Here is a 27231-nt window from a genome sequence, read left to right as displayed (position 1 = left end):
CGGACCCCCTCTGTGGGCCTCACTTTCCCCGTCTGAGAACAAGGCAGAGAACTGATGAGGCCAGCGCTCGGGATTCCCGCTCCTTTAAGCCTTCCTGGGCCAGGGCGCCGCCAGCCCGCAGGTGAGCGCGTTGTTGCCACATCAGCAAGGGCGCGCCCCGCCCCCTACCCTTACCCCTCCCCCAGCCCCGGAGGGAGGCCCCAGAGGCCCCGGAGGACAGTGGGAAGTGGGTGGGGAGAGAGGGCTGAGCCCGGCCGGCTGCAGACTGGGGCATGGCCGCAGGGGTGGGTGGGAGAGGCTGTGTGTGCGTGTACCTGACCGTACAGGCGTGTGTGTATCCGTGAGGTTGTCCGAATGTTCCAGCGTACACAGGAGTGGGTACGCCATAACTGCGTGCCTTTGACTGTGAGGAAGTACTCAAGTGTGCAAGCTGGTGGGCAGGAATGTGTCTGTGTCTGTCTGGGTGGATGGCCTTGGCTGGGCAGGAGTGTGTGTATGGTTGTGTCTGAGTGTGTTCCTTTTGGCGTCTGTGTGAATGCACCTGAGGGTACAAGTGTGTGCGTCTGTGCGTTTGCTGTTGTGTCTGTGGATGTCGTGTACACAAGTGTGTGTGACTATATCGGAATATGTGCCTTTGTGTGTGAGTATACTTGAGTGTAAAATGCGTGAGGCTGCGTTCACAGACGTCTCTGAGTGTGTCTTTGTGTCGATGACTGTGGACGTCCCTGACTGTATAGGAGTGTGGGAAGGTGTCTGTGTTTCCAGAGTTCCTTTGTGTGACCACATGGACAAGTATGTGTGTTGCTAGCAGAGTCTGCTCAGAGTAGGTGTGAGCCTTGGAGAACCTCCATGGGGCAGACCCCACCAGCTGAGGGTGACCCATGGATGCAGAAAGCCTGCCCCAGCCTTCAGAACAGTCACTTCCTGGTGACTCACCTCCCTGCTGTCTCTGTCCCCTCCAGCCTCCTGCCTTAAAGGGCAGTCCTCCTCTTCCCCAGTTTGCCCTCCTCCCACCCAAGGGGAGTCTCAGTCCTTTCTTTCAGTCAGCCTGCTGTGACCAGAGGAGGGGGACCAAACCCCAGCAATGCATGTTCTATGGAACGTCACTTGACAGGCTCAAAGTATGGCAGTGACCTGCTGGAGGTCACACAGTGGGCACATATGTTTAATCCGTGACTCCTAAAGCTCAGGGTAGGACCCGTGGCCACCTCCAGCCCCGTGAATGGATGGCCTCAGCCCAGGGCCCTAGACCTGGCAAGGAGAAAGAGAACTGATGTTCAGGGAACCCTCCAGCCACTTGCTTGGCCCTTCCCGTGATGTCATTTTAGAAGAGTTTTTAAAGTTGATGTTTTTATTTTAGAAAGAGAGCACAAGCAGGGGGCAGGGGGGCAGGGGGCAGAGGGAGAGGTAGAGAGAATCTTAAGCAGACTCAGAGCTGAGTGTGGAGCCTGGCACGGGGCTTGATCTCACAACCCTGAGATCACCACCTGAGCCAAAACCAAGAGTCGGACCCTAAACCGACCGCGCCACCCAGATGCCCCTCATGCTGTCATTTTATTCACTCCTGTCTTGCTCAGGGGGGTGAGGCAGCTTGTCCAGGGTCACGCAGTCAGGAAGCAGGTAAGACAGGATTTGAACCCAAGTCTCTTCAGCTCTAGAGCGCATGTTACTAGGGACAGTTGGAGTTGGGGGTGACTGGCCACTAGTCCTCAAATGAAAGGTAGAAAGATGATGAGATATGGGTAGAAATGAGGAAAGGTGACTCGAGACAGTTCCCTAGCAGCAACACAACAAGAGCTGAGGTGACACAGTCTCATGTGAGCCCCAAGGACAGCCTGATAGGACTTCCTGTTATAACCAGAGTCCGGCTCCCTGCCTGGGGCCCCTTCCTCTGGACTGAGGCACTGGGTTGACAGAAAATGTGACTAAGTAGGCCCAGGCTTGAGTGGTCTCCCCACTGGCTGGTCACAAGTGTTTGAAATTCCACAATGCCATTAACCCCCAGAGGCTCCTCTTATATTATTATTTTTATTTTTTTAAATTTTTAACAAAGATTTTATTTATTTATTTGACAGAGCGAGAGAGTACGCAAGCAGGGACAGAAGGAAAGGCAGAAGCAGCCTCCCCGCTGAGCAGGGAGCCTGATGTGGGGCTCAATCCCAGGACCCCGGGATCATGACTTGAGCCCAAGACAGACGCTTAACCGACTGAGCCACCCAGGCACCCCTGGAACCTCCTCTTTTAGATCAGATTCCCACCTGGGCTCCTGGGAAGGTGGCTAGAGCCCCCAACCTAGCCTGAGGGAGTCTGGTTGGAGCCAGGGTTCCCAGATGGATGGAAGTCCTGGGTGCCTTTCTGGAGTAGGGATGGAAGCAGTGAAAATGGGACGAGGGTCCAGAGGGAGCATGAAGGGTGGGACCCCGGGGGGAGGCCACAGCAGCCTCTTGTCATCCACCATCTCATGTCATTCTCCCAGCAGCCTCTGGGGCAGTGGGCATCACTCCCATGACTGATGGGGGGCTATGTGCTTGAATCTCATCTCTGGACTCAAGTCCAGGGCTCTTGCTACCATATGTGGCTCCCTCTGTATCTCACAGCTGGCTTGGCTGGGAGGAGGCCAGAAAGGCAGGGATGTGAGAGACCATGTTCCTTTGGCTCCTCTGGAGGACAAGCCCCAGAGAAAGCTTATGCAGGTGCTTGAGGCGCCAGACTTGTGGTCAAGCTGTGTGGGAAAGTGAGGAAGACTGGGACGACGGCACCCCTCATCTCCAGGCCTCACAGCGTCCCCATGGGTGGTCAGGAAGCAGAACAGGTCCAGTGACCCAGACTTCCAGTCTTTGCCCTGGCGGCAGGTGTCCAACGCTCCCACATCTGACTCTGCTGGTAGCAGAGGCTGCGTCCTTCTGGGCTTCCACTGCTGCTCTTATGCCGTCCTCCCTGCCCCGAGTCATTGCTGTGCTTCGCTCCTGGTGAAATGATCCCACTCACAGCTTTCTCTGGGGGGCTCCCTTCCTCCCCGAATCAGTGAATCTGATTCCTGGAGGGCAGTTTCAGCCAGACCACTTCAGGTGGTCAGCTGAGTGAGGGCCCAGGCCCACCTCTGGTCCACTTAGTGGCAGCACATTTAGGTCACTCCGTTCAGAGTCCGGTGACCTAAGAAACCCCTAGAAACTAGGACTATGGGCAAGGCAGTCCTTTAGAGCATCAGCAACTCCATTAAACCCAGACCCAGGGTTCTGCTGCTTCCATGAAGCTGTGCCTGGGACAGTGCCTGTTCATTTCTTTCCCCCTACTGTCCAACATGGGGCTGGCAGAGGTGAGTTGCCGTGACTCCATTGATGGTCAAGTGAATGAAGTCAATCCAGGGGCTGTGCAGGGGGGTGGGTGGGGTGGGGGTGGGGTGGGGCTGGGAACCCTGCATCCTTGTCCAGGGTACTTCAGAGTCATCTTTACTTCCAGAATCCGTCAGTCTCCCTGCTTCTATGGCTGTGGGCTTGGGTCTCTCTCACACGGGTCAGCTTCCGTGTGTCCCCCGAGATGTCTAGCACACCTGCTGGTCTCCCCTGCCCCTCCAGACTCAGGGGTGTGAGCACACAGCCTCTCTCTGCCTGCAGGTCTAACTGTATCCCTGACCCTGGAACTCAAAGCCTGTCTCCCTTGCTCCTCGCTGCCCGCTGCCCGGGTGTCCTTCTGTTTCCGGTCTCCATGGGTGGCCGGCCTGAGGGGCGGGGTGGGGGAATGGGAGGGGTGTGCACAGTGCAGCTCTTGTTCAGGGGATCAGGGAGGGACCAATGCCACTCTTGTGTTCCAGCCCTTGCCTTGGTCTTGGCTATTGGGGTTGCAGGGGGGAGGAGGGGAAGAGTAGGGCACGGAGCTGCCTCTCTGCCTGCAGCATCTTCTCAACATCCATTCCACCGGCAGAGCAGGCCCAGAGCCACTATGGAAGCTGACCAAGAAGGCCCCTGGCTGGGCTCTCCTTCCGGGCTATTACTGATCCCTTTGCCTCTAGTTCTCCACCTCATGACCAGTGCCCCAGGGCCTTGATGGAGACAGGATGTGGCCGGTATGGCTGTGGCCAGAGACAGGGTGAACACAGCACTGGTCCCAGTGCTACAGTTTCAGATGTCTCATCTGGGAACTGGAGGTTTACAAACAAGGTTTAGATTAGGGAGATAGGAAGTCAGCCAGCAGGTGGGGCTCAGTGAGGGGGTGGGGCTCAGTGAGGGGGATGGGGACTACTGAGGGGGTTGGGCTCAGTGAGGGGGATGGGGCTCAACGAAGAGACAGGGGCTCGGAGATTGGAGCCCAGTGAGGGGGATGGGGTCTCAGGGGATGGGGGCTCAATGAGAGGAATATTGGCTTAGTGACGGGGTGAGGCTCAGTGAGAGGATTGGGGTTCAGTGAGAGGACAGTTTCAGTAAGGGCATGAAGTAAAAGAAATGGGTAAATAGGCTCTAGGGACATGAACTCAATGATCCCTTCCTAACTCACCTCAGGTACCTGAGCCTATCCTGGGGTCTGTAGTCAACATGACTGTGAGGGACATGGCTGGGCATCTTGGTGTCAGGCACTCCTCCCAACAGTTGGAGGGAAACTGGAGACCTGTGTTTGCTGAGAAAGGACTCAGTAAGACTCAGGCAACAGCATAGTCCTGAGCGGTGAGGACTTTAGGGGCTAGGAAGCCAGGGCTGGGAGTGAGCCCTCTCTGCAGTCTAGGTCTGGCCTGGGGCTATGGAGGTCAAGGGAGACTTACCTGGCAGCTTCCTCCCACCTCTGGAGTCCTGTAGGCTGGACGCAACTTCCAGCAAGGCATTTGGAATCCTGGAACGGCCCTACCCAGGGATCTGGAGGAGCGCCTCTCTTTGCCCCTCAGGTTACAGTCTTTGGCAAGCTTCCAGAACTGGGAGGGAGAGAAAAGGATAGGCATTGGGATGACTGGGCAGATTCCTGAGACTTCTCTTGTGTAAACTCTCTCCCTTCCTCCCCCTCTCTAGCACCCTCCTCATCACTGAATCCCCATATCTTTTATAGAGGCCCCCTCCCCCATGACTGAGCCCATCCCTCTCCCTAGAGAGTCTCTAGCTCTTTCTGGGTCTCTGTTCCCTTACTGAGTTCAGGTCCCCCTCACATAGCCCTCAAACCAGAACTAAAGCCTCACATAGCCCTCAAACCAGAACTAAAGCCCCAGGGAGCCTAAGGCAAGGCTCAATCCCAGGACTCTGGGATCATGACCTGAGCTGAAGACAGACACTTAACGACTGAGCCACCCAGGCGCCCTAAAGCCAGTTTTATTTATTTATTATTTTTTGTATATGTTCTTTTATTTTTTTTTATTTTTTATTTTTTTTTTTATTTTTTATTTTTTTTAAAGATTTTATTTATTTATTTGACAGAGATCACAAGTAGGCAGAGAGACAGGCAGAGAGAGACGGGGAGGCAGGCTCCCCGCTGAGCAGAGAGCCCGATGCGGGGCTCGATCCCAGGACCCTGAGATCATGACCTGAGCCGAAGGCAGAGGCTTTAACCCACTGAGCCACCCAGGCGCCCCGTATATGTTCTTTTAAAAAATTATTTATTTATTTAACAGAGAGAGAGAGAGAGAGAGAGAGAGAGAGCGCGCGCGCGAGCGCACAAGCAGGCAGAGTAGTAGGTAGAGGGAGAGGAGGGAGAAGCAGGCTCTATGCTGAGCCGGAAGTCTCACGTGGGGGTCTCGATCCCAGGACTCTGGGATCATGACCTGAGTGCAAGGCAGCCACTTAACCAACTGAGCCACCCAGGCACCCCCTGAAGCCAATTTTTTAAAAAAGATTTTATTTATTTATTTGATACATAGAGATTACAAGTAGGCAGAGAGGCAGGCAGAGAGAGAGGAGGAAGCAGGCTTCCCGCTGAGCAGAGAGCCCGATGCGGGGCTTGATTCCAGAACCCTGGGATCATGACCTGAGCCGAAGGCAGAGGCTTAACCCACTGAGCCACCCAGGCCGCCCCCCCCCGAAGCCAATTTTAAATCTTTCACTTGACTGTTTTAGGCCCTGTCCTTTCTCAAGAGCCAGGAGAGCTAGATTGACCCTGGGCCCATCCACTCAGGCCCTATTGTCTCAAAAAACCAAAGTGGCAGCTATTGGTAATGCCTTCATTTACTTAGAACATTTATTTATTTATTTATTTGACAGAGAGAGATCACAAGTAGGCAGAGAGGCAGGCAGAGGGAGAGGGAGAAGCAGGTCCCCTGCTGAGCAGAGAGCCTGATGAGGGGCTCAATCCCAGGACCCTGGGACCATGACCTGAGCTGAAAGGTAGAGGCTTAACCCACTGAGCCACCCAGGCGCCCCTGCCTAGAACATTTAATATTCAAATATCCAAGCCCGGACTGGTGAGGAATGGCTGCTGGTGTGCATACTATTTGCATGCTTCCTTTTAAGTGAGGAAAAATGCAAACTCTCCTCCCTCTCCAGCCCGCCCCATCTGGAACCTGACTTGAGGAGAGTCCTAGTTGCGCCCTACAGAGAAGGTTCAGCTAGGCAGAATGTTCAGTGGGAGCTATTCGGGTACTAGACCTTGGAAGTTTGCTGAGGACAGGCCTGTGGTGGGAGAAGAGGAGCAGATTTTGTCCCCAGTTCCCCAGAGGAAGCCAGGATCTAGAACAGGAAGTAGAATGAGAAGAGGAAATGGGGGCACCTGGGTGGCTCAGTGGATTAAGCTTCTGCCTTTCAACTCGGGTCATGATCTCAGAGTCCTGGGATCGAGCCCTGCCTCAGGCTCTCTGCTCAGCAGGGAGGCTGCTTCCCTCTCTCTCTCTGCCTGCCGCTCTGCCTACTTGTGATCTCTCTGTCAAATAAATAAAAATCTTAAAAAAAATATATGAAATGTTCTTACAATGTTAAAAACTGAAGTGATTCTTAGGGATTTCTTAGACCCCACAGAGCGGCTCCACAGGAGGACACACCACCATTCCTTCCGCATTCATGGCAGACAGGATCCTTGAAGCACACACTCGGAGCCACTTCCTTGAGGCAGCAGTTAGTCTGTGCGGTCATATTTGTCTTCCCTGAGTAGTTCTACCCTTCCTTTCCAGACAGGGAAACTGAGGCCCAGAGGGGACACAGGAGATGTAGAACATGTCCACCCTCTCAGTGAGGGAGATGAGGCTCAGTGTCCATTGAAGCACATGGGTCAGTCCCCTGGAGGGTGAGGGACAGCAGTTCTACTCTGTGGAAGAAAATTACCACAAAAAAGTCCTTCTGGGTGGAATTACAGGTGATTTTTATTGATGACTTTGTGCTTTTCTACATTTCCCAAATTCTCTTTGAGCATGAATTCATTCTATAACCAGAAATCCCTCAATAACAATACTAGCTTTTTCTTTCTTTCTTTCTTTCTTTCTTTCTTTTTTTTTTTTTTTTTTGGTAAAGACTATACGGTATCTGCTTTAGGTGTTATCTACAAGATTTTATTTATTTATTTGACAGAGACACAGAGAGAGAGGGAACACAAGCAGCGGGAGTGGGAGGAGAAGCAGGCTTCCCGCCCAGCAGGGAGCCCAATGCGGGGCTTGATCCCAGGACCCTGAGATCGTGACCTGAGCTGAAGGCAGACACTTAATGACTGAGCCACCCAGGTGCCCCTGCTTTGGTCATTATCTAAATTTCAACCCTGACTTGGGGCACCTGGCTGGCTCAGTTGGTGTAGGGACATGTGACTCTTGATCTCAGGGTTATGAGTTCGAGCCCCATGTTGGGTGCAGAGATGACATACAAATAAAATCTTTAAAATAAATAAATAGGGCACCTGGGTGGCTCAGTCGTTAAGCTTAACCCACTGAACCACCCAGGCGCCCCTTATCTTATTAAAAAAAATATGTATTTATTTGAGAGAGAGCAAGCAGGAGCAGAGTTGGGTGAGAGAGCAGAGGGAGAGGAAGAAGCAGGCTCTGCACTGAGCAGAGAGCCCAACATCATGACCCGAGCAGAAGGCAGACACTTAACCGACTGAGCCACCCAGGTGCCCCATGTTATTCCCATCTTAAAGAGGAAGAAGAAAAGACATAGGGAAGTCCAAAAATTTGCTCCAAGGTCACATAGCGAGTGGCACAACTGTGACTCTAGCCACATTAAATACAATCAAATCAATTAAAAGTCAATATCAGGGATGGTCTGGGTCTATGGAAGAATGCTGATGGGGCTGCTCTTCTGATAACAGAAGTGGAAAGCCCCATTTGGGAGGGGGAAGTGACCTGCCCAAGGTCACACTGCATGTGCCCGAAAGAGCAGCCTGCGCCCCAAAGAAAGCTTCTGAGCAGCTGGGACAAGAGCAGAGGCCTGGCACGATCCCCTCGCCTGCCCCCCGGACCTGGATACCTCTCTGCTCAGGACAATGGGAACACTATGCCCGGGCAGAGTGCAGAATGGCGGGAACTAAGTCTCTTGCTGTTCCTCTCAGCATGGCGGAGCAGCGAAGAAAGGATGAAAGACACAGAGGAGGGGCACCTCGGTGGCTCAGTGGGTTAAAGCCTCTGCCTTCGGCTCAGGTCATGATCTCAGGGTCCTGGGATCGAGCCCCACATCGGGCTCTCTGCTCCGCAGGGAGCCTGCTTCCTCCTCTCTCTCTGCCTGCCTCTCTGCCTAGTTGTGATTTCTCTCTGTCAAATAAATAAAATATTAAAAAAAAAAAAAAGAAAGACACGGAGGAATGAGGTAGGTGTTGCTCAGAGCTGAGCCAACAACAACACGGCCAGACAGAGCAGGGTGCATGGGAGAAAGGAGGGTCTTCCCTCCACTGGGACTTTGGGAAGGGCCCATTTTATTTATTTATTTTTAAGGCTTTTTTGTTTTTTGTTTGTTTTTTAGTAACTTCTATACCCAACCTGGGGCTCAAACTCACAACCCCAAGATCAAGAGTTGGACGTTCCTCCGACTGAGCCAGTCAGGTGCCTCTAGGAAAGGGCCATTTTATTTTTTATTATTATTATCTTTTTAGACAAGAGGTTTTTTTGTGTTTTTTTTTTTTTAAGATTTTTATTTATTTATTTGACAGAGAGAGATCACAAGTAGGCAGAGAGGCAGGCAGAGAGAAGAGAGAGAAGTAGGCTTCCCAGCTGAGCAGGGAGCCCGATGCGGGGCTCAATCTCAGGACCCTGAGATCACGACCTGATCCGAAGGCAGAGGCTTAACCCACTGAGCCACCCAGGCACCCCTGGAAAGGGCCATTTTAGCAGGAGCGTGGGCCAACGCCTGCCCCAGGCTAGATTTTGCAGTGATCACCCGCTGGTATGCTGGAGCCCCTGGGCCTCTTTTTTCCCACTATCTCCAAACCCCACTGCCTTCTGTGTGCCCAGATCATGAGAGGGGAACACCAACTGACGGGCTCTCCAAATCTATGTGGCCTCACCCAAGCCACTCTGTGTCTGAGTTGTCTTACCTGTGAGATAGAGGTGAGCAACCCTACTTTTCAGGGCTGTTCTGAGCCTGAAAGGTGGTCCAAAAAGCAAAGGACCGCCCTCTGGAGTGGGTGAAGCAGCCCAGGAAATTCTGGTTGTTAATAAAGCTGGGACTCTCCTTTCCCAGCCGGCCCCTCCCAGCGGGCAATGCGTGGACTGGCCAGGAGAACTTGTGGGGGAGGAGCCTCTTCCTTCCTACCCCTTCCAGCTGGGTATCAAGATCTGAGACCAGATGTGTGGCTGAGTGACTCAGCCCTTTCCTGCCTGGAAACTCCTCCCTGCCTGCCTCACCAGGCTAGGCCAGGGAGGGTGAGACAGCAGATTGGAGGTGGGGGTGGCTGGTCCTGAGCAAACTCAGGGGAGCCATGGGGTGGGGGACAGAGTGGGAGAGGGAGAGGGTAGGAGGAATGAAGGTAAGATCGCTTGGCCTGCAAAGTGGAGATGGGGAGGAGGAGGGGGGACAGGGTCCAGGCTGTCCAGGAAGAGACTGGGAGTGTCCTTGTGTTGAGTGGCTGGCTCAGCCTTAAGTGCTCACCTGCCTGCCCTGTCCTCTTCCCCCCTGCTTGCATCCCTTCCCCAATATTTCCAAGCCACTCCAACCTATTTGCCCTGCCCTCCTAAGTCCTCCTACCCATAAGAGAACTCCTATGGGAGCTCCCGTCTTTCTGGGTTCTCTCTTCCTCTTCCCAGCCAACCACCTCCACTTCCTCACCTCCCACTCAGCAGGTCCCTTTACTGACTCCTCCATGCACGTACAACCAGCAGTCTGGAAGGTGGACTCTCAGCTGCCACACCTTGCACCCAACCCAGCTTGATCTCTCAGAGACAGTAGATCCTGCTGACCGGACCCTTTGGACCTCTTTTCTTGTCCTGAAACATCTCCCTGCTGGTTTCCCTTCTATCTCTTGGACAGCTCCCTCTCTCCTCTGGACTTCCTACTCCCACCCCTGTAAACGTATGTGTTTATAAGCTCAGTCCTTTCTAGTCTACTGTATAGAGAACTGATAAAGTGCATGGACTTTGGCATCATACGGACCTGGCCTTTACTAGCTGTGTGACTTTGGATAAATTAATTTAATTCCCTGAGTTTCAGCTTTCTCTTCCATCAATGGGTTAGTATTACCTACATCTTGGGGATCAAATGGGATAATGCCCATGATGCATTCAGCCCTGGGTCTGGCACATAGCAAGTATCAGTTAGTTGTTGTTGTTAAGTTTTATTTATTTAAGTCATCTCTACACCCAACTCGAGCCTCGAACTCATGACCCTGAGATCAAGAGTTGCATGCTCTATCGACTGAGCCAGCCAGGTGCCACTCAGTTACTGTTTCTTTTGTTTGTTTGTTTGTTATTATGATTTTATTTATTTATTTGACAGACAGAGATCATAAGTAGGCAGAGAGGCAGGCAGAGAGAGAAAGGGAAGCAGGCTCCCTGCTGCAATGCGGGGCTCGATCCCAGGACCCTGAGATCATGACCTGAGCCACCCAGGCGCCCCTCAGTTACTGTTAATATCCTTTCTTTCTGCCCAGTTTTCATTCCCACCCCACTCCCAGCTCCCACCTACTGGGCATCTTAGGCTCCAAATGACCAAAAGCAAAATCTCATCCTTTCCTTTTCCTCCCCAAACACCAGGTTCTCTCTCTTTTCCTTTTAAGATTTTATTTATTTATTTATTTGACAGAGAGAGACACAGTCAGAGAGGGAACACAAGCAGGGGGAATGGCACAGGGAGGACAGGCTTCCCACGGAGCAGGGAGCATGATGTGGGCTCGATCCCAGGACCCCAGGATCATGACCTGAGCCGAAGGCAGACGCTTGACGACTGAGCCACCCAGGTGACCCCAGGTTGTCTTCTTAATATTCCTATTTCTGTCCATGCTCCACCATCTTCCCCCAGGCCCAGGCCTCCAGGATGCCGTTCCATTCATTCAAGTGCTTACTGAGACAGCAGAGCCAGGTGCAGTGAAGAGACTTGAAAAATCATTGTCTTTGCCCTTCAGGAGCTCACAGTCTGGTGAGGGAGACAGACAAGCAATTAACTATAATGAGATAATTGCTCTATTAGAGGTTTGTATGAAGGAAGCCAATCTAGGAAGCCTTCCTAGAGAAGGTAGCATTTGAGTTGGCACTTACAGGCTGAATAGGAGCTTGAAAAGCGGACAAATCAGAAAGAGCAGAGGAATCATTTCCGGGCAAGAGTGCGGCCCTGTGGCTTAGGAGAGAGTTTTGCCCTTAGAGCCAGAAGCTCACATTTGTCATTCTGAGCTCCCTTGGGGCAACACGAGCCCCGCTGGAAGGGGGCGGAAGTGGAAGAGGCAGAGAGACCCCACAGGAGGATTAGGGTTCCAAAGTTGCCATGCACACAGGCTGTGCAACCTTGAGAAAATCACCTGACCTCACTGAGCTTCCATCCCTCATCCGTCAAATGGAGGCAATAAGAGGCACCCAAGGGGGTGTTGGGGAGGGCAGAGTGAGCTAATGGAAGGGGAAGTGCCGCACAGACGCAAGCTGTTGTTATTGTAGAAAATCTGCCAGGCAGGCTGTCTTCCAGCCGCAGCCCCACCTCAAAAATGGCCTCCTTGTGTCTCCGCTGAGCCTGAGCCGGGCCCACATCCTCCCAGCTGGGGGTGGGGCACAGGACACCAGGAACACGTGCACACACCTGACTCCGGATCCTGGCTCGCTGGCTGTGTGATCTGGGACCAGCCTCTTCCCCCTCTGATCCTCGTCTCTCCGGGAGCAAAAATTGGGCTGAGCACCCAAGCTGCAGGTCTGTGGGGAGAATTCTGTGCCACCTGGCAGGTGATCAGTAACAGTAAACGGTTCCCTATCCCCTGCTCTCTGGTCCCCTTCTCCGGGCGGGGCCTGGCACCAGGCTAAGAAGAGTGGGAAACAGTAAATATTTAATAATACTCAGAGCTCCTGACTGAAGGGACGTGTGGAGGAGCCAGAGGACACCTGCTCGGTCTGTGCCAATGTCCCTGGGCTGCAGGGACAGCCCCTGCCAGATCCTGAGGGAACTCTTGCCTTCGGTGACTTGTTGGGGAATCCTAGACTCTGGCCCCTGCCAGAGTCTCCCCATCATCCTCCTCTCTTCTATCTTCTCTTATTCTGCCACCCGGGCGACAGCAAATGGATGGGCGCCCCATTCAACAACCATTCACTGAGCCCTTCCCTGCTGTGCCAAGCCTGTGCAGCGACCCGAGATTCAGAGATGAACATGTTTGCCCTAATGGGATTGTATGTGCCTTGTTCAAAGACTGACTTGCAAGAAAATCAGACTGCAAGGCAGGGACTTAACCTCTCTGGGCCTGCAGTTAACCATCTGTAATATGGGGACAATAGTTCTTATCTGTCTAGGGCTGCTGTAGTGATGCAGGGAGATGATTATATAAATGCACCTTTAGGGCAAGTCCTGCAAGTTAATCGGTCTATCAGTGGTGATGATTTTAAGGGTTTTTTTTGTTTTGTTTTGTTTTGTTTGTTTTTGTAAAGCAGGCTTCCTGCCAAGCAGGGAAGCCTGATGCAGGGCTCGATCCGAGAACCCTGGGATCCGAGAACCCTGGGATCATGACCGGAGCCGAAGGCAGATGCTTAACAACTGTGCCACCCAGGCACCCCTGATTTTAAGTTTTGAGGTGGATGTCTGCCGGACAGACTCTGGAGTGAGAGCAGGGGTGGTGGTGGAGACTGGAGGCAGGGAGGGGATTCTGCATGGGGAAGTTGGGGAAGGTTCAACAAGAGAAGAATGTGATCCGGTCCCAAGGAGGAGAAGTACTTTGCCAAATGGAAAAATGGGGAGAGGCTGGTTGGGGCTGGGGAGTGAAGGGCTCTAAGTGTCTAAGAGGCTGGGTTTCATGCTGGAGACTACAGAAAGGGATTTAAGCATCAGAAGGACAAGGTCCAGATTTAGCCTTAGGAAAGGTTCCCCGGGGACCTGTGGTGAAGGGATTGAGGGGGAGAGAGGGATCAGGAGCCTGGTAGATGCGGGTTGTGATAGTCTGGGTGTTGGAGCTGTGTGTGGATCGCTGAGTCAGCTGCGTGGTGCTCACCTGGGGTCAATGATTCAAAGGTTCCCGTCCCAGGAAATACATCTGCTCCTTAACAGAAATTTACAGGGACAACGCCTGTAGCCAGAGGAGCTGGACCGAGAGACCCAGAGCAATCCGGCAGAGAGCCTGTTGGGCCTCTCTTCCTCTCCAGCCCAGAGGTGCGGCCCCTCCCCCCGCCCCTGGGCCCGGGCCTCCCCTTTGTGAATCTGTCTGTGAACGTGTGGTTGTCCACGGGCTGAGGCAGCAGAAAGAGCATTTTGGAGTGAGCCAGAGCTAACTCCAACTCCTGATTCTGCCGCTGAGTTAGCTGTATGATCTTGATCAAATTTCTTAACCTTTCTGAGCTGGTTCTATGGAAAACATTCAGACTTGTAGTATCTTTACATGCTTGTATGTAAACTCATAGAAAATGTATATACTGCCCACCAGCCTGAAGAGTGGGTAGTCTGGGGAATGTGGGTGAAGAGCTACTTTCCTTTTCTTTTTTTTATTGAAAGATTTTATTTATTTATTTGACAGAGAGAGAGAGAGACAGCGAGAGAGGGAACACAAGCAGGGGGAGTGGGAGAAGGAGAACCAGGCTTCCCACCGAGGAGGGAGCCCGACATGGGGCTCTATCCCAGGACCCTGGGATCCTGACCTGAGCTGAAGGCAGACACTTAACAACTGAGCCACCCAGGTGCCCCTGAAGAGCTCCTTTCACATTTTATCTTATGTCTTATTTCCTCCCGCCTTGTTGTTTGGGTGTTCTAGTGGCATCCGCACTCTACCTTATCCCTTCTGTAAGGAGCTGGATACTGCTTCCAACTTCACAGAGTGTCGGAAGGATTTTTAAAGGATCCTACAGTTAAAACTGTACAGAACTGACCCTCACCAGGTACCGGCTCCCTTCTCTTCCCGGTGTCTGGATCTGTGTTAGGTATTTGCCTGTCTGCATTTCTGCATGTAACTGCTTTTCTCTTTGTGTCTGTATTTGGGTAATGGGCCTTCTGGTTAGCTCTCTTTGGTTTATGTGTCCCTGAGTATCTGTGTGTGTTTTTGTGTCGGGAGATGTCTGTGTATTACGGTCTGTGCATCTGGGAACTTGTCATTTGTGTGTCTTTGTATGAGAGTGTGAATCAGCATGTCTCTGTGTGTTTGGGTGTGTTAGACGTGTGTGTATGTGCGTGATACATCTGTGTATGAGTTTGTGTTTCCATATGTTCCCGTGTCTGTGTGCATTCAGTCGTCAGTCGGCTGTGTGCCTGAGTGTTTATGGGTATCTGGATATGTCGACATGTAGTTTGTGTTTTAGTATGTGTGTCCATATCACTGGGTATGCCCGGGTGAACGGGTGTGCACGTGGGTGTGTCAGCCTGTGTTTGTATAGGCCTCTGTGTGGATTGTGGGAGGTTTCTCCGACAGTCCACATCCGACTGCATCCCTCTGATCGTGGGCAGGGAGCTCTGCCCACAGATCTTGACCCTACTCCCAGCTTCTTGAAGGCCCCAAGTGTGGGTGTTTCCCTCCTAGCCCTGCCCTTGGGCACAGGGCCCGGCTTGCTGCCCAGGACTGGTGGAGTGGGTATCTGCAAACACCTTGAGGGCCCCGCGTGGCAGCCCCCCAACACGAAGCCTTATCAGCTGGGGGGCTGGGCTGGTCATCCCACTGTTCTGGGGGTGAGAACTGAGAACCGAACCCTTCTCCTTGGAAAGCAGCAAGCCCTGTGGATCTTGGGTCAGGAAATCCCTGCCCTTTTGGCCTAGGTCAGTGTCCATCTGGTCGGGTTTTTTGAGTTTGTCACAGGCAGCCGGATAGTTGGGAAACAAAGCATGTCTCCATGGCAACCCGCCTCTGCCTTCGAACTTGGGCAGGTCAGTGGTTCTGTGGACCCTTCTTCATGCCCAGGGCCGGGATGGGGGTAGGCGGCGAGGATGACTAATGAAGTTTCCGCTTATGTGCACTACACCCCCATCACACACCCCAACACACTCAAATACCTCCACACACTCACTACTTTCCGGGAAGTTCAGATGGGGAAATTGGAGCCCAGAAAGAGTAAGGGTCTCAACCCAGGACACCCAGCAAGTTAGTGGCAGGACTGAGATGAGAACCAGGTTAGGCTAACTTTTGACGGGTCATTATGGGCTGGTTGGATAACTCCTTTCCGGGCAGACCTCAGAACAAAGCTTCTCCTGACATTTCTACCGAGTGGTTAAAATTCTTATCATTCCCCCCTCGCTTGTCTATGGATGCAGTATTTTCTAATTACCTATTAAAACAAATTGCCACAGAAACAAAGGGAATGCTGGCTCTCTCAGCTAAAACCCAAACCATCACTTATAACTGGGGTTTCAAATTTTTCGTCCATCACGGTGTTGTCACTGTTCCCACTGATTTACTTTGTGGTAAGTAAAAGTTATAAGTTGATGTATAAACTAAATTTATATGTAGAAAACATGGCTCTTATCCATTTTATCTCTCAGATAAAAGGCAGGTGGTTTTTGTTTGAGGGGAAAAATAAAATTCTGCTACTAAAAGGAAAAGGTCAGTGGGCACCTGTATGGCTCAGTTGGTTGAGTGGCTGCCTTCGGCTCAGGTTATGATCCTGGAGTCCTGGGATCGAGTCCCACATCGGGCTCCCTGCTCAGCAGGGAGTCTGCTTCTCCCTCGGACTTCTCCCCTCTCATGGTCTCGTTCTCTCAAATGAATAAATAAAATGTTTTAAAAAAAGAAAAGAAAAAGGTCAAAAGCCACTTTCGTACACTGGGTACAGCTAAGAGAGGAACAATCAGATCCCAGAATAACAGTCCGTCTGGGAGCCTGGAGCACAGAGCTGGTGCTCAGGAGATGTTTGTTGAAAGAAGGAAGGGAATCAGAATTTGTTCCGCACTGGGGCCTGGACAGTGGCAAGAACTACTTCTCCTTTCTCTTTTGTGCCCCTGCTCCCGCCTCTCCTCTTCCCTTTCCCGTCTCTCTCTCTGTCTCTCTCCCCTGTGCTCCTCAGCCTCCCAGGAACTGGCACCAACTCGGAGCTGGGAGCCCACCAGGCTCCAACTCATTCCCGGCACCCACCACAAGCCCGCTGGGTGCTTTTTCACCTCTCAACCCAGCAGGGAAAATGGGTGCAAGTAGGCTCAGCACCCGATTCTTGGAGGTGCTGGGAAGATCATAAGCCCTCAGCAGATGTTGTTTGACATATTAAACTGCGGCCTCATGGGGTACCTGGGTAGCTCAGTGGGTTAAGCCTCTGCCTTCCACTCAGGTCAGGATCTCAGGGTCCTGGGATCCAGCATTGGGCTCTCTGCTCAGCAGGGAGCCTGCTTCCCCCTCTCTCTCTGCCTGCCTCTCTGCCTACTTGTGATCTCTCTCTCTCTCTCTCTCTCTCTCTCGGTCAAACAAGCAAATAAATAAATAATAAAATCTTTAAAAAAAACAAAAACCAACAACACAAAACCCTGCTGCCTCAGATGCCAACAGCCAGAACAGGGGACCAGGGAATCCCCACAGTGTGGAAGGGACCTGCACACCTCCCCCACCCCCACCCCTACGTTAGGGAGGAGAGGGGAGGAAGGCATCATGCCAGGGGCCTCCTTCTATCTTATCCTCCCACTGAAAAGGATCAAAGCAGATTCTTAGTTCATTCTGAAATAGGAACCCCTTTGGGAATCTGGCTAAAGCTATGGAACTTTCCCCAGAAAAATGCATACAAGTGCATTCAAAGTTAAGCAGAACATTTAGGAGGCCCCAGGAAAATTATTTTCTTTTTCCAGGGTCTTCACTGTCTACCCTTGAAAGCAGCTTGCCTCGGGTAGGGAGGCTTGACATAAAGCTCAGTTAGGAAACACATACACCCACAAACACACACATGAGCACAAGCCAGTTTTAAAGTCCACCTCTGCCTAGAGGTGGACTTTAACTGTGTGACTGCTAGCAAAGTCACTCTACTTCTTCTTAGGCTGTCTTATCCATGGAATAGGGATACTATTTTTTTTTTTTAAAGATTTTATTTATTTATTTGATAGAGAGAGATGACAAGTAGGCAGAGAAGCAGGCAGAGAGAGAGGAGGAAGCAGGCTCCCTGCTGAGCAGAGAGCCCGATGCGGGGCTCGATCCCAGCACCCTGAGACCATGACCTGAGCCGAAGGCAGAGGCTTTAACCCACTGAGCCACCCAGGCGCCCCACTATTTTTTTTTTTTTAAGTTTTTATTTATTTATTTGACAGAGAGAGAGACCACAGTAGACAGAGAGGCAGGCAGAGAGAGAGAGAGGGAAGCAGGCTCCCCGCTGAGCAGAGAGCCCGATGCGGGACTCGATCCCAAGACCCTGAGATCATGACCTGAGCTGAAGGCAGCGGCTCAACCCACTGAGCCACCCAGGCGCCCCAGGGATACTATTTAAAAAAAAATTTTTTTTACAGGATTAAAAAAATTATTATTTGGGAGAGAAAGAGAGAGAAAGAAGGAGCCTAATGCAGGACTTGATATCAGGACCCTGGGATCATGACCTGAGCCAAAGGCAGACACTCAACCGACTGAGCCACTGGGCACCCCAGAATAGGAACACTATTAATCACTCCATATCTCAGCTTTGCAGAACTGCTCCCTCCTTGCACTATAATTTCTGCCCCTCCAATTAGTCGAAGAACTGAGGGGAGTCACAGGTGCTCCTACCCTTGGCTGTGTGATTTACAGGCTCTTTTTCTTCCTGGTGTTCCCTGTAAAATGAGGGAGGCTCAGCCACACCTTAGCCTGGCTGCCCAGTTTGGAGTTTGTGAGAAGACCAGGCCCAGTAGAGGACAAAGCTGGAGCTCACGGGAGGCAGGTCTCCCTGGGAGTGGGAGGTGGGGGAGGGGAGTCTTGGGTGGGTCTGGGGGCAACATCAAGGTGGCCCTGGGGTTTCCAGAAACAGAGGGGGCAAAGCTGGAGGGTCTGGGGGCTGCTGCCTCAAGCCTGGTTGTTGCTGGTCTCTCCTTACAGCTGCAGCTTCCTGCCTGGTCAGGTGACAGCTTCGTTCCAGGATGGACTTTGGGCCCTGCTGACATGGGCTGCTGAAAACTCTGTTTCCTTAGCTGCCCACGGGGCCAGCAAAAAAAGGTAGCTGAGCTGAGTAGTCATGAATCTAGAGGGCAGGGTTTCAGGCTAGCCCTTCCCAGGCTAGCCCTCTCTGGGTGTCTCCGAAGTATGTGTGTCCATTAGGCCAGTGGACAAGAGGGAAAGCTGGGGCTGCTGGTCTCAGGGTGGTCCGGGTTGGAGTTGGGAGGTGAGACTGTCTGGCTGTTGGGAGTTAGAAGAAGGGAAAATAACCCTGACCTCTCCCCACTCCCTTCCTTCCCCACTTCCAAATCAGGAGACCCAATCTCTGAGCTGACTCCTGGGGGTTGTAGGGATTTTTTTTTTTCAATTTTTTAAAAAAGATAGTATTTTAAAGTAATCTCTATATCTAATGTGGGGCTCAAACACACAACCCTGAAAACAAGAGTTGCATCCTCTACTGACCGAGCCAGTCAGGTGCCCCTCAAAAAAAAAAAATTTTTTTTTTTTTAATTAAGTAAACTCTGTGCCCAGTGTGGGCTTGAAGTTAGGACCCTGATGGGATCGAGCCCTGCATCGGGCTTTCTGCTCAGCAATGAGCCTGCTTCCCCACCCTCTCTCTCTACCTGCCTCTCTGCCTACTTGTAATCTCTGTCAAATAAATAAATAAAAATCTAAAAAAAAAAAGAAAAAAAAAAGTTAGGACCCTGAGATCAAGTGTTGCATGCTCTACCAATGAGCCAGCCAGGAATTCCTGGGTGGGGGATTGTGGTTTGAGAGGAGTTTTTGCTAAGGAATTATATGAACTACTGGCTGGGCCAACTTCATAGGCCCAATCATCCCTGGTCCTAATTTCAGAAAGGCCCCACACTTGGTTGAATGCTCTGCTGTTGCCTTGAAATTTTTTTAAAGTAAGCTCTAGGTCCAACACGGGCCTCAAACTCATGACCCTGAGATTGAGTCTCACGCTTCACCTATTGAGCCCGCTAGATGCCCTGCCTTCTTGAAAATTTTAATAACCTTGGGGCCCCTGGGTGGCTCAGTCATTAAGCATCTGCCTCCAGCTCAGGTCATGATACCAGGGTCCTGGGATGGAGCCCGCATCAGGCTTCCTGCTTGGCAGGAGGCCTGCTTCTCTCTCCCCAACTCCCCCTATTTGTGTTCCTTCTCTTGCAGTGTCTCTCTCTGTCAGATAAATAAATAAAATCTTAAAAAAAAAAAGAAAAGAAATCTTAAGTAATCTTATTTATTTATTTGAGAGAGAGAGAAAGAGAGCGAGAGTGGGGGAGGGAGGGACAGAGGGAGAGGGAGAAACAGATTCCCCACTGAGCAGAGAGTCCTAAGAGGCCTGATCCTAGCACCCCTCAGATCACGACCTGAGCTGAAAGCAGATGTTTAACTGACTGAGCCACCCAGGAGCCCAAAAATTTTAGTAATTTTTGAACAAAAGTTCCTGCATTTTCATTTTCGACTAGGCCCTGTGAATTGTGGGAAGGAGATGCTTGAAAGGGTTGGTGGGGGGACAAGACTGACTTATATCCCTCTCCTGATCGCCCCTTCCAAAAGCCAGAGTATGTTTGCCTTCCTCTCTCCTCCCTACCTAGTGCTTCCAAACTATCCAACAGGCCAAGTTCCTGCATGGCGCTCTTTCTCTGTGTTTCAGCCTTGCCTGTAACACTTCTCCTTTGATACTTGCCAAGTGAGGGAGAGGAAGGGTCCTTAAGGCCAGTGCTGGGCTGGGCAGAGAGAACATGAGGACAGGGCCCATTGTGGTTCCTGTGCCTGGCCCAATGCCTGGTCCAGAAGAGGTACTCTGGGATGTGGGCTAGACCTGAATGAATGGTGGTTAGATGGGGAAACTGAGGCCCAGCAAAGATAGTGATCTGCTTCAAACCCCCCTGGGGTTTGTCAAAGCTGAGCCCCTGAGGACACACAGCGGGCTAAGGCAGGTCAGGGAAGCTAAACTCTGCGGTGTAATTATTTTCAGTGATACAGTGAGTGCTGTCTACACTATGTCAGGGCTGCCTGGCCTGGGTACCCCAGACAAATGTGTCTCTGCCCTTGTTTAGACCAGGAGCCGGGAGAAAGTGATGTGTCCAGAGTCAGGTTGGATGGATGAAGGCAAACTCTAACTGGTGGGGTAGCACAGTGCCCTTCTTGGGACCCCTGAGCCCACGGCTGTGCCCTAGGGCAATTTCTAGTCCTGTGGACCAGGCTGAGACAAGATCTAGATTGCTGGTCTTGGCTCCTCTGCTGCTGACCACCTCTGCGCTCTCGGCCATCAGTGACCTCTCCTGGCTTCAGTCTCCCTTCTGTGTTATGGAGGTAACACTCCCTGCACTGATTCCCTCATAGCTTGGTGTGGGTTCTGATGTTTTAAAAGTGCTTGGTCAGCCATGATAAAGAGCCAGAGGCCTGGAAGAAATGAGCACAGCATTTTCATGATTTCTAAAGGCTTTCTTCCCTACGACCATACTTAGTCACACTTCTTACCCAAAGAGGATCTCAAAGCCCCTTAGAAGCTATGAGTTAATCATGCCCAAGATCAGCCCTAATCTGTGTTGAGCATCTCAGTGGGGAATCCAGGCCCAAGCAGGGGTGCCCTGGGGCCTGACAGCAAAGTCCAAGGGCAAACTGAGGCACGACTCTCCTCATTCCCCCTCACTAAGGGGTGGAGAGAGCGCGCAGGAAGCATGGACCCCAACCTCACATTGAGGGTTGACACTGGGGAAGGTGCGATGAATTGGAGGTTAGGAGAGGTCTGCCCAGTCACCAGACTGGAGAGGAAGGCCCACTGTGGGTCACAGGTCTCGTGTGCGTCTGCAGCCTCAGTCTCCAGAGCAAACTCCAATGCCGTCTGAGTCCTGGAAAGATTTCTCAGAACTCCCATATTCCAGGAGAAGGATGCTAGAACCCCCAGGTCTTCCCAGGCTGAACTCAGGATACCTGGCGGTCCTGGGGTCCGAGCCCAGCATTCCTCCTCCCCCAGCCTTCCACTACCTCCTCCCGCGAGGCCAACTCCCCTTTCGCGCCCCCGTCGGCCCCGAATCTCAGGCCCGCTCCTCCCGCCCCGCCCCGCGACCCCGCCCACTGGGTCCCCGGGCCGCCGCGCCACCCGCCCGACCCCGCCCTCCCCCAGCCCCCCGGAGCTCCCGGAGCCGGACGGCGGGCAGGAGGCGGCGGGGAGGGCGGCAGGCGGCGCCGCCCCCGCCCCGCGGCCGCTCCCTCCCCAGCTGCAGGCCGGCCTCCGCGCCCCGCCCGCCGCCCGACCCGCCCCTCCCGCGCCGCTCCCGCCGCCCGGCCGCTCCCCGCAGGCTCCGCTTCCGCCGCCCAAACTTTTCGCCGGCGCGTCTCCCCGCGGCGGCCGCCTGCCCGCGCGCCCGCGCCGCGCATGGGTGCCCGGCCGCAGGGGGCCTGACCCCCGCCGAGGTCCGCCCGCCGCGCCATGGCGGCCCGCGCGCCCCCCGCCGCACCTGCGGCCGAAGAGCCGGGGGGCCCGGGCGGCCCCCCGCGCAGGAAGAAGTCCCGCTCCGGCGCGTCCGGCCTCCGCCGCGCCTTCAGCTGGCTGCGGGGCAAGCGGCGCAAGAAGAAGGCGGCGGGGGCGGAGGGCGCCGAATCGGCCGCCCCCCGGGCCAAGAAGGCGGACGACAAGGCCAGGAGGGCCAAGGGTAAAGGCCGAGGTAAGGTGGCGGGGCACCTGGGCTGTGCGCCGGCGGCGCCGAGGGTGCGGCCGGGGTGGCTCCGCCGGGGGTCCGGGGTGTGTTGGAGGGGTGAACCCCTCGGCGCCGGGGCTGGGGGAGCGGAGAGCCTGGGGCTCAGCTCGAGCACTCCCATTCTATGCCGCCTCCCCGCATTTCCCAGACTCAGCCCGACCCCATTCTAGGGGGAAGGGACCCCTGGCTGGGGCAGGAATCTCCGGGCTTGAGCAGGAAGTGCTGGCAGTCTGGCTCTTGGGACGGTGAGGCAATACCCCCTCCCCCAGGCTCACCCAGGTTCTGCCCTCTGCTGAGTCAGGGGGTCAGAGACTTGGCTCTGGCCTGGGGCCCATGGGAGAGGCAAGTGGCCTTGCGTCTCTGGTGGGGATTCCTCCAGGTCCAGAAGGTCAACTGCACTCTCAAAGTGTTTCAGCCCCACAAAGGACCCAGCGTGGGGCACAGCTTGCTTTAGGCTCTTAAGGTGTTGCTGTTAGCTTTTCCCACCTGGCCCCCCTCACCACTCCCCGGGGCCAAACTCAAACATCCACCTCCTGGGGTGGTGAGCTCACCGAGAACCACCATGCCCCCCCCCCCCCCCCATCACTCCTTCCCCAGCCCTGGTAGAAACAGGCCAGTGATGGAAGCATGCTTACAGATGGGGGAAACTGAGGCTCAAATTAATGGAGAGCCTGTACCTGAGCTGCGGTGGGATGGGTACTTAAAATACAACAGCCAGTTCCTTGCTTCTGGGCTCTTTCTGGCCTGATGGGTGGGCAGCCTGAGGGGTAGGGAAGGGGTGGCTGATTTGGTGCATCCCTGCTGGGGTCACTTTCCTTTTGGGCACTTGCTTGGTTCTTTTCTCATTTCCCCCTCTGTTTCTAACTCCTGTTTGGGGGTAGGGCATGAGTCTCTGCAAGAGGGTGGAGCTCCCTTGGGGCTTGTCCTGCTGAAGTCTACCTTTCCTCTGGCTTGGGCTGCAGTGCCTGAGGTGAGGAAATGGCGGTGTGTGCGGGGGGGGGGGGGGGGGGGCCCATCCCATTTCATGTTTACCCTCCCGGTGTCCTTTAACCACCTCCTCTGCAGGAGAATTAAAAGGAATGGTTGAGGGGTCAGGAAGAGGGTGAAAAGCCTCTTGTGTGATTGCATCCGGCCAGGTCTTCCTTTTGGATGAGGGCCTTTGGCCCAGGCACGCAAAAAGTCAGGGTGCTGGGGCAGGGATGACTGGGCCAAGCCCTAAGGGAGAGTTTGGATAAAGGGCGTTTCTCAGGGCTCTGCACTCCCGGGTCCATGCAGAGTCTCTCCTAAGGCTGTCCTACTGGGATTCAGTAGAAGTCCTCCCCATCTCAAGAGGGCATGGGTCAGGGGTCAGAATTGCAGCAGGTTGGATTCTGGTTAGATGGGCAGGATTGGAGATAGAAGGCCGGTGGTGTACCCCAGGGCAGTGGATCCTTTTCCCCTTGGAGACCAGCCTGGAGGCAGGGGCTGGAAAAGCTGACCCTGTATGTCCCTGCTTCAGCAGCCTGGGTTGGGGTCATTGGGTCAGTGGGTAGGCCTGCCCCTGCGTCATGTTAGGTATCTGGTAGCACTGGGCTTTCTGGGCAGCAGGTGCCCCGATTTGAGCCCACGTGCCTAGGAACCACCTCCCTGCCCCTGGCTGTTGTTTCTCCCGGTCTGGGGGTGGCCCCAGGTCTGACTAGAGGAAGTCCTGCTCCTTTTTGCTCCAGCCTCCTATTATTCCAATTGTTTCCTTGTCACCTGCCTGGCCCAACTTCTTTTCTGTTTATTAAGAGAAATAAATCTGATCTCTCTAATCTCCATTGGCACTGCTGGTCAGGAAGGGGAAACCCAAAGAAGGCTTAACTCTTTCTGGGGAAAATGTTCAGAGTGGAGACTGGGGAAGATGGGAAGGAGGAATACACAGAAAGTTCCAGAGGGGTCAGGCGCCTTTGCTGTGAGGCTCCTCCATTCCAGTCTCTGAGACGCAAGTCGTGGCTCCCCTAATCTGACTTCTCTACAGTAAGTTGGGAAAGCTGAGCTTGGAGTAGAATTTTGAGTCCTTGTCTTCCAGGACTTAAAAAGAAACGAGAGGAAATCTGACAGTTACTGATTATTCTGAATGTGCCGGGAGTGGGAGCCCTGTATCCATTAGCTCACTCGAGCCCATTTGCAGATGAAAAAATTGAGGTTCAGGGACAGTGAGTGCTTCTTTTGCCCAAACTGGGATTCGAACTCAAACCATCTTCCTCCAAAAACGGTCCCGTTTTCATGAAGAGGTCATGCAGATGGGACCCAGATCGGCAGGAAAGGTTGAAAGATCTCATCCAGCCCATTCTGCAGATAGCCGAAGGCCCAGAGAGAAGTGAGGGCAGCTGACAGAGTGGGAGGAGTAGGAGAGTCAGGCAAATAAGGGTTCACATCCTGGCTCAGTCACCAGCAAGTCCCGTGAGGTTGGGCAGCGGCCTCTCTTTGGGTGCACTGATTCCATACTGTCTCAGGGAATGAGAACCTCTGGCTGGGCATTGCCTTGGTGGGTTCGTGACTCCCAAGATTTCTGTCTCCGTAAGATTCTCACAGAGCGAATGTGGAAATAAGAGGAATGTGAAATCATCACGGAAATGAAGGGCTCGCTCTTATTGTCACCTTCCCCTGAGCTCTATGGACCTAGTCTGGAGGGAATGGGCTCAGAGACTGACAGGACAACTCTGCCGCCCCTCCCAGGTCCTGTGACGCTGGCAGATCGGGAGCCCCTCTAAGCCTCAGTTTCCTGATCTGTAAAATAAATCCTGGCTTTACAGGGGGTGTTTCAGGAGTCAAATGAGATAACTGAGATGCAAGTGCTTTGTTAATTGTGGAGAATGGTCTAGATGGGAGCAGGTTTCTGCTGCTGTGGTGCTGAGGACTTGGACATTAGCTGCTCAGTGTTTGGAAATCCACTCTTGGCTACACCTCAGATACCCATGGCCGTGATGGTGATGACTGAGGGGGAGTAGCCACAGAAGGTGGGCTCTTACCTCTGTCTAACAGAAGACTCAGGCATAAGAAAAGGCAAACAAATAAGAATCCATATTTTCCAGAAATATCACCTGGACTCCAGACAAGTATGTGGGGAGGAAGTGTTTCTGGGACAGACGCCAGGACTGGAGCCCAGTAGATAACTAGGGGAGGCTGCCTGCAGGTGGTGAGCAGAGTGTAGAAGGAGGGCAGGGTGCTGGGTAATTTGATTTATTTATTTATTAGAGACGGGGAGAGAGAGAGAGAGAGAGAGCGCGTGAGAGCGTGGAAGGGAAGAGGGAGAGGAGAGGGAGAATCCAAGCAGGCACTGAGCTGAGGGGGGAGCCGGAGGCGGGGCTTGAACCCACAACCCCAAGATTATGACCCAAGCCAAATCAAGAGTCAGGCGCTCAACTGACTGAGCGCCCCAGGTGCTGGCTAATTTGAAGAAGTAACATGAAGGCTGCCATGTGTCAGACCCTGGCTGGGCGTTTTCACAAATGTTTTCCTTTGTCCTCACCACAACCTGGGAGGTGGGCAGTTGTTACCATTTCTGGGTGAGAAAACAGGCGCAGTGGTTGAAAGTAAGTTGATCAGGGTCACTTGGCTTCATTTGTTTGAAAAAGCGTGTTCTTTATTATGTCATGTCAGGCACCGTTCAGGGCAAGGTGAATACCTGGGACAGGATAGGCCAGGTCCCCACCTGCATGGCAATGATGTTCATGGCGTGGCTGTGACAGAGGGTCTCAGTCTGCCTCCCAAGGCCACGCTTTTGAAACTCAACGTATGAGGCTAGGTATGTTTCTGACTCTGGAGAGCGGGGACCAGTAACCACTGTGGGAGTGTGTAGCTCTCCCGAAGGTTCCTCTTGGGCAGTGGGCTGTGGCTGGGGGGGAGGGGTGTCAGAGTGCTGGTAGCTTCAGGACTGAAAGAATTGAGGTCCAGCAGCTTTAACCTGAACAACTCTGGCCACTCACTCAGGAGGCACTGCCCTTGGTGTGGGGTTGTGGAGAGACTCCTAAGTTTGAGCTCTGCCCCACGGTGGGCCACATGTGCCCTGTCTTGACAAAGATGGAGTTTCATGGCCTCTGAGAGCCTTTCTGGTTCTAGAATTCTGGATTGAGAATGGACTGGGGCCATAAGGGTGGGAGCTGTGTTCAGGAAAGGAGAGTCTGCCTTTTGGCCGGTCGGGGACAAGGCACTGGGCCCCAGGGGCCTAGATGTTACAGTAGGATGGGTGGAGAGAATCCGTGTGAATGCCATCTCCTTCTGCTGAGGACGGGGCCTGTGTAGCTCTTTTATTTTAATTAATTAATTAATTTATTTATTTTATTATTATTTTTTTAAGATTTATTGATTTATTTGACGGACAGAGATCACAAGTAGGCAGAGAGGCAGGCAGAGAGAGAGAGGGGGAAGCAGGCTCCCTGCTGAGCAGAGAGCCCAATGCGGGGCTCGATCCCAGGACCCTGGGATCATGACCTGAGCCGAAGGCAGAGGCTTTAACCCACTGAGCCACCCAGGTGCCCCTTTATTTTATTTTTTTAAAAAGATTTTATTTATTTATTTTTAAAGATTTATTTATTTATTATTTATTAAAATATTTAAAATATTTTATTTATTTATCATTTCAAAAGATTTATTTATTTATTTTATTTTTAAAAAGACTTTATTTATTTATTTAATATATTTATTTATTTATTTAAAAGATTTTATTTATTTATTTATTCAGCAGGCTCCCGCTGAACAGAGAGCCCCTACATGGGGCTTGATCCCAGGACCCTGGGATCGTGACCTGAGCTGAAAGCAACCAAGCTTAATGATTGAGCCACCCAGGCACCCAACTCTTTTATTTTTAAATTTAATTTAAGTTTTTAAAAGATTTTATTTATTTATTTGAGACAGAGAGAGAGAACTAGTGGGGTGAGGGGCAGAGGGAGAAGCAGACTCCCCACTCAGCAGGGAGCCTGATGCAGGGCTTCATTCCAGGACACTGAGATCATGACCGGAGCTGAAGGCAGGCAGACACTTAACCGACTGA

The 27231-nt window shown here is 52.7% G+C and overlaps 1 protein-coding gene across 2 annotated transcripts in view; it reads left to right on the top strand.

Moving 5' to 3' along the window:
* Nucleotides 1-27231, top strand: part of NHSL3 (NHS like 3) — a 49632-nt gene continuing 22401 nt past the window's right edge. The window contains exon 1 of one of the 2 annotated variants that reach the window (XM_080802970.1): nt 1-121. In XM_080802970.1, the coding sequence (XP_080659096.1) occupies nt 55-121 (67 nt within the window). In that variant the 5' untranslated portion in view covers nt 1-54. Of the gene's footprint in view, nt 122-21873; nt 22185-27231 lie in introns of those variants that run through there. The other variant, XM_080802969.1, reaches the window with a different exon arrangement.

Source organism: Martes martes (assembly GCF_963455335.1).
Source record: "Martes martes genome assembly, chromosome: 4".
NCBI lineage: Eukaryota > Metazoa > Chordata > Mammalia > Carnivora > Mustelidae > Martes > Martes martes.
Note: the sequence above shows the minus strand (reverse complement) of the source record. Positions and strands in the feature narration are given on the sequence as shown.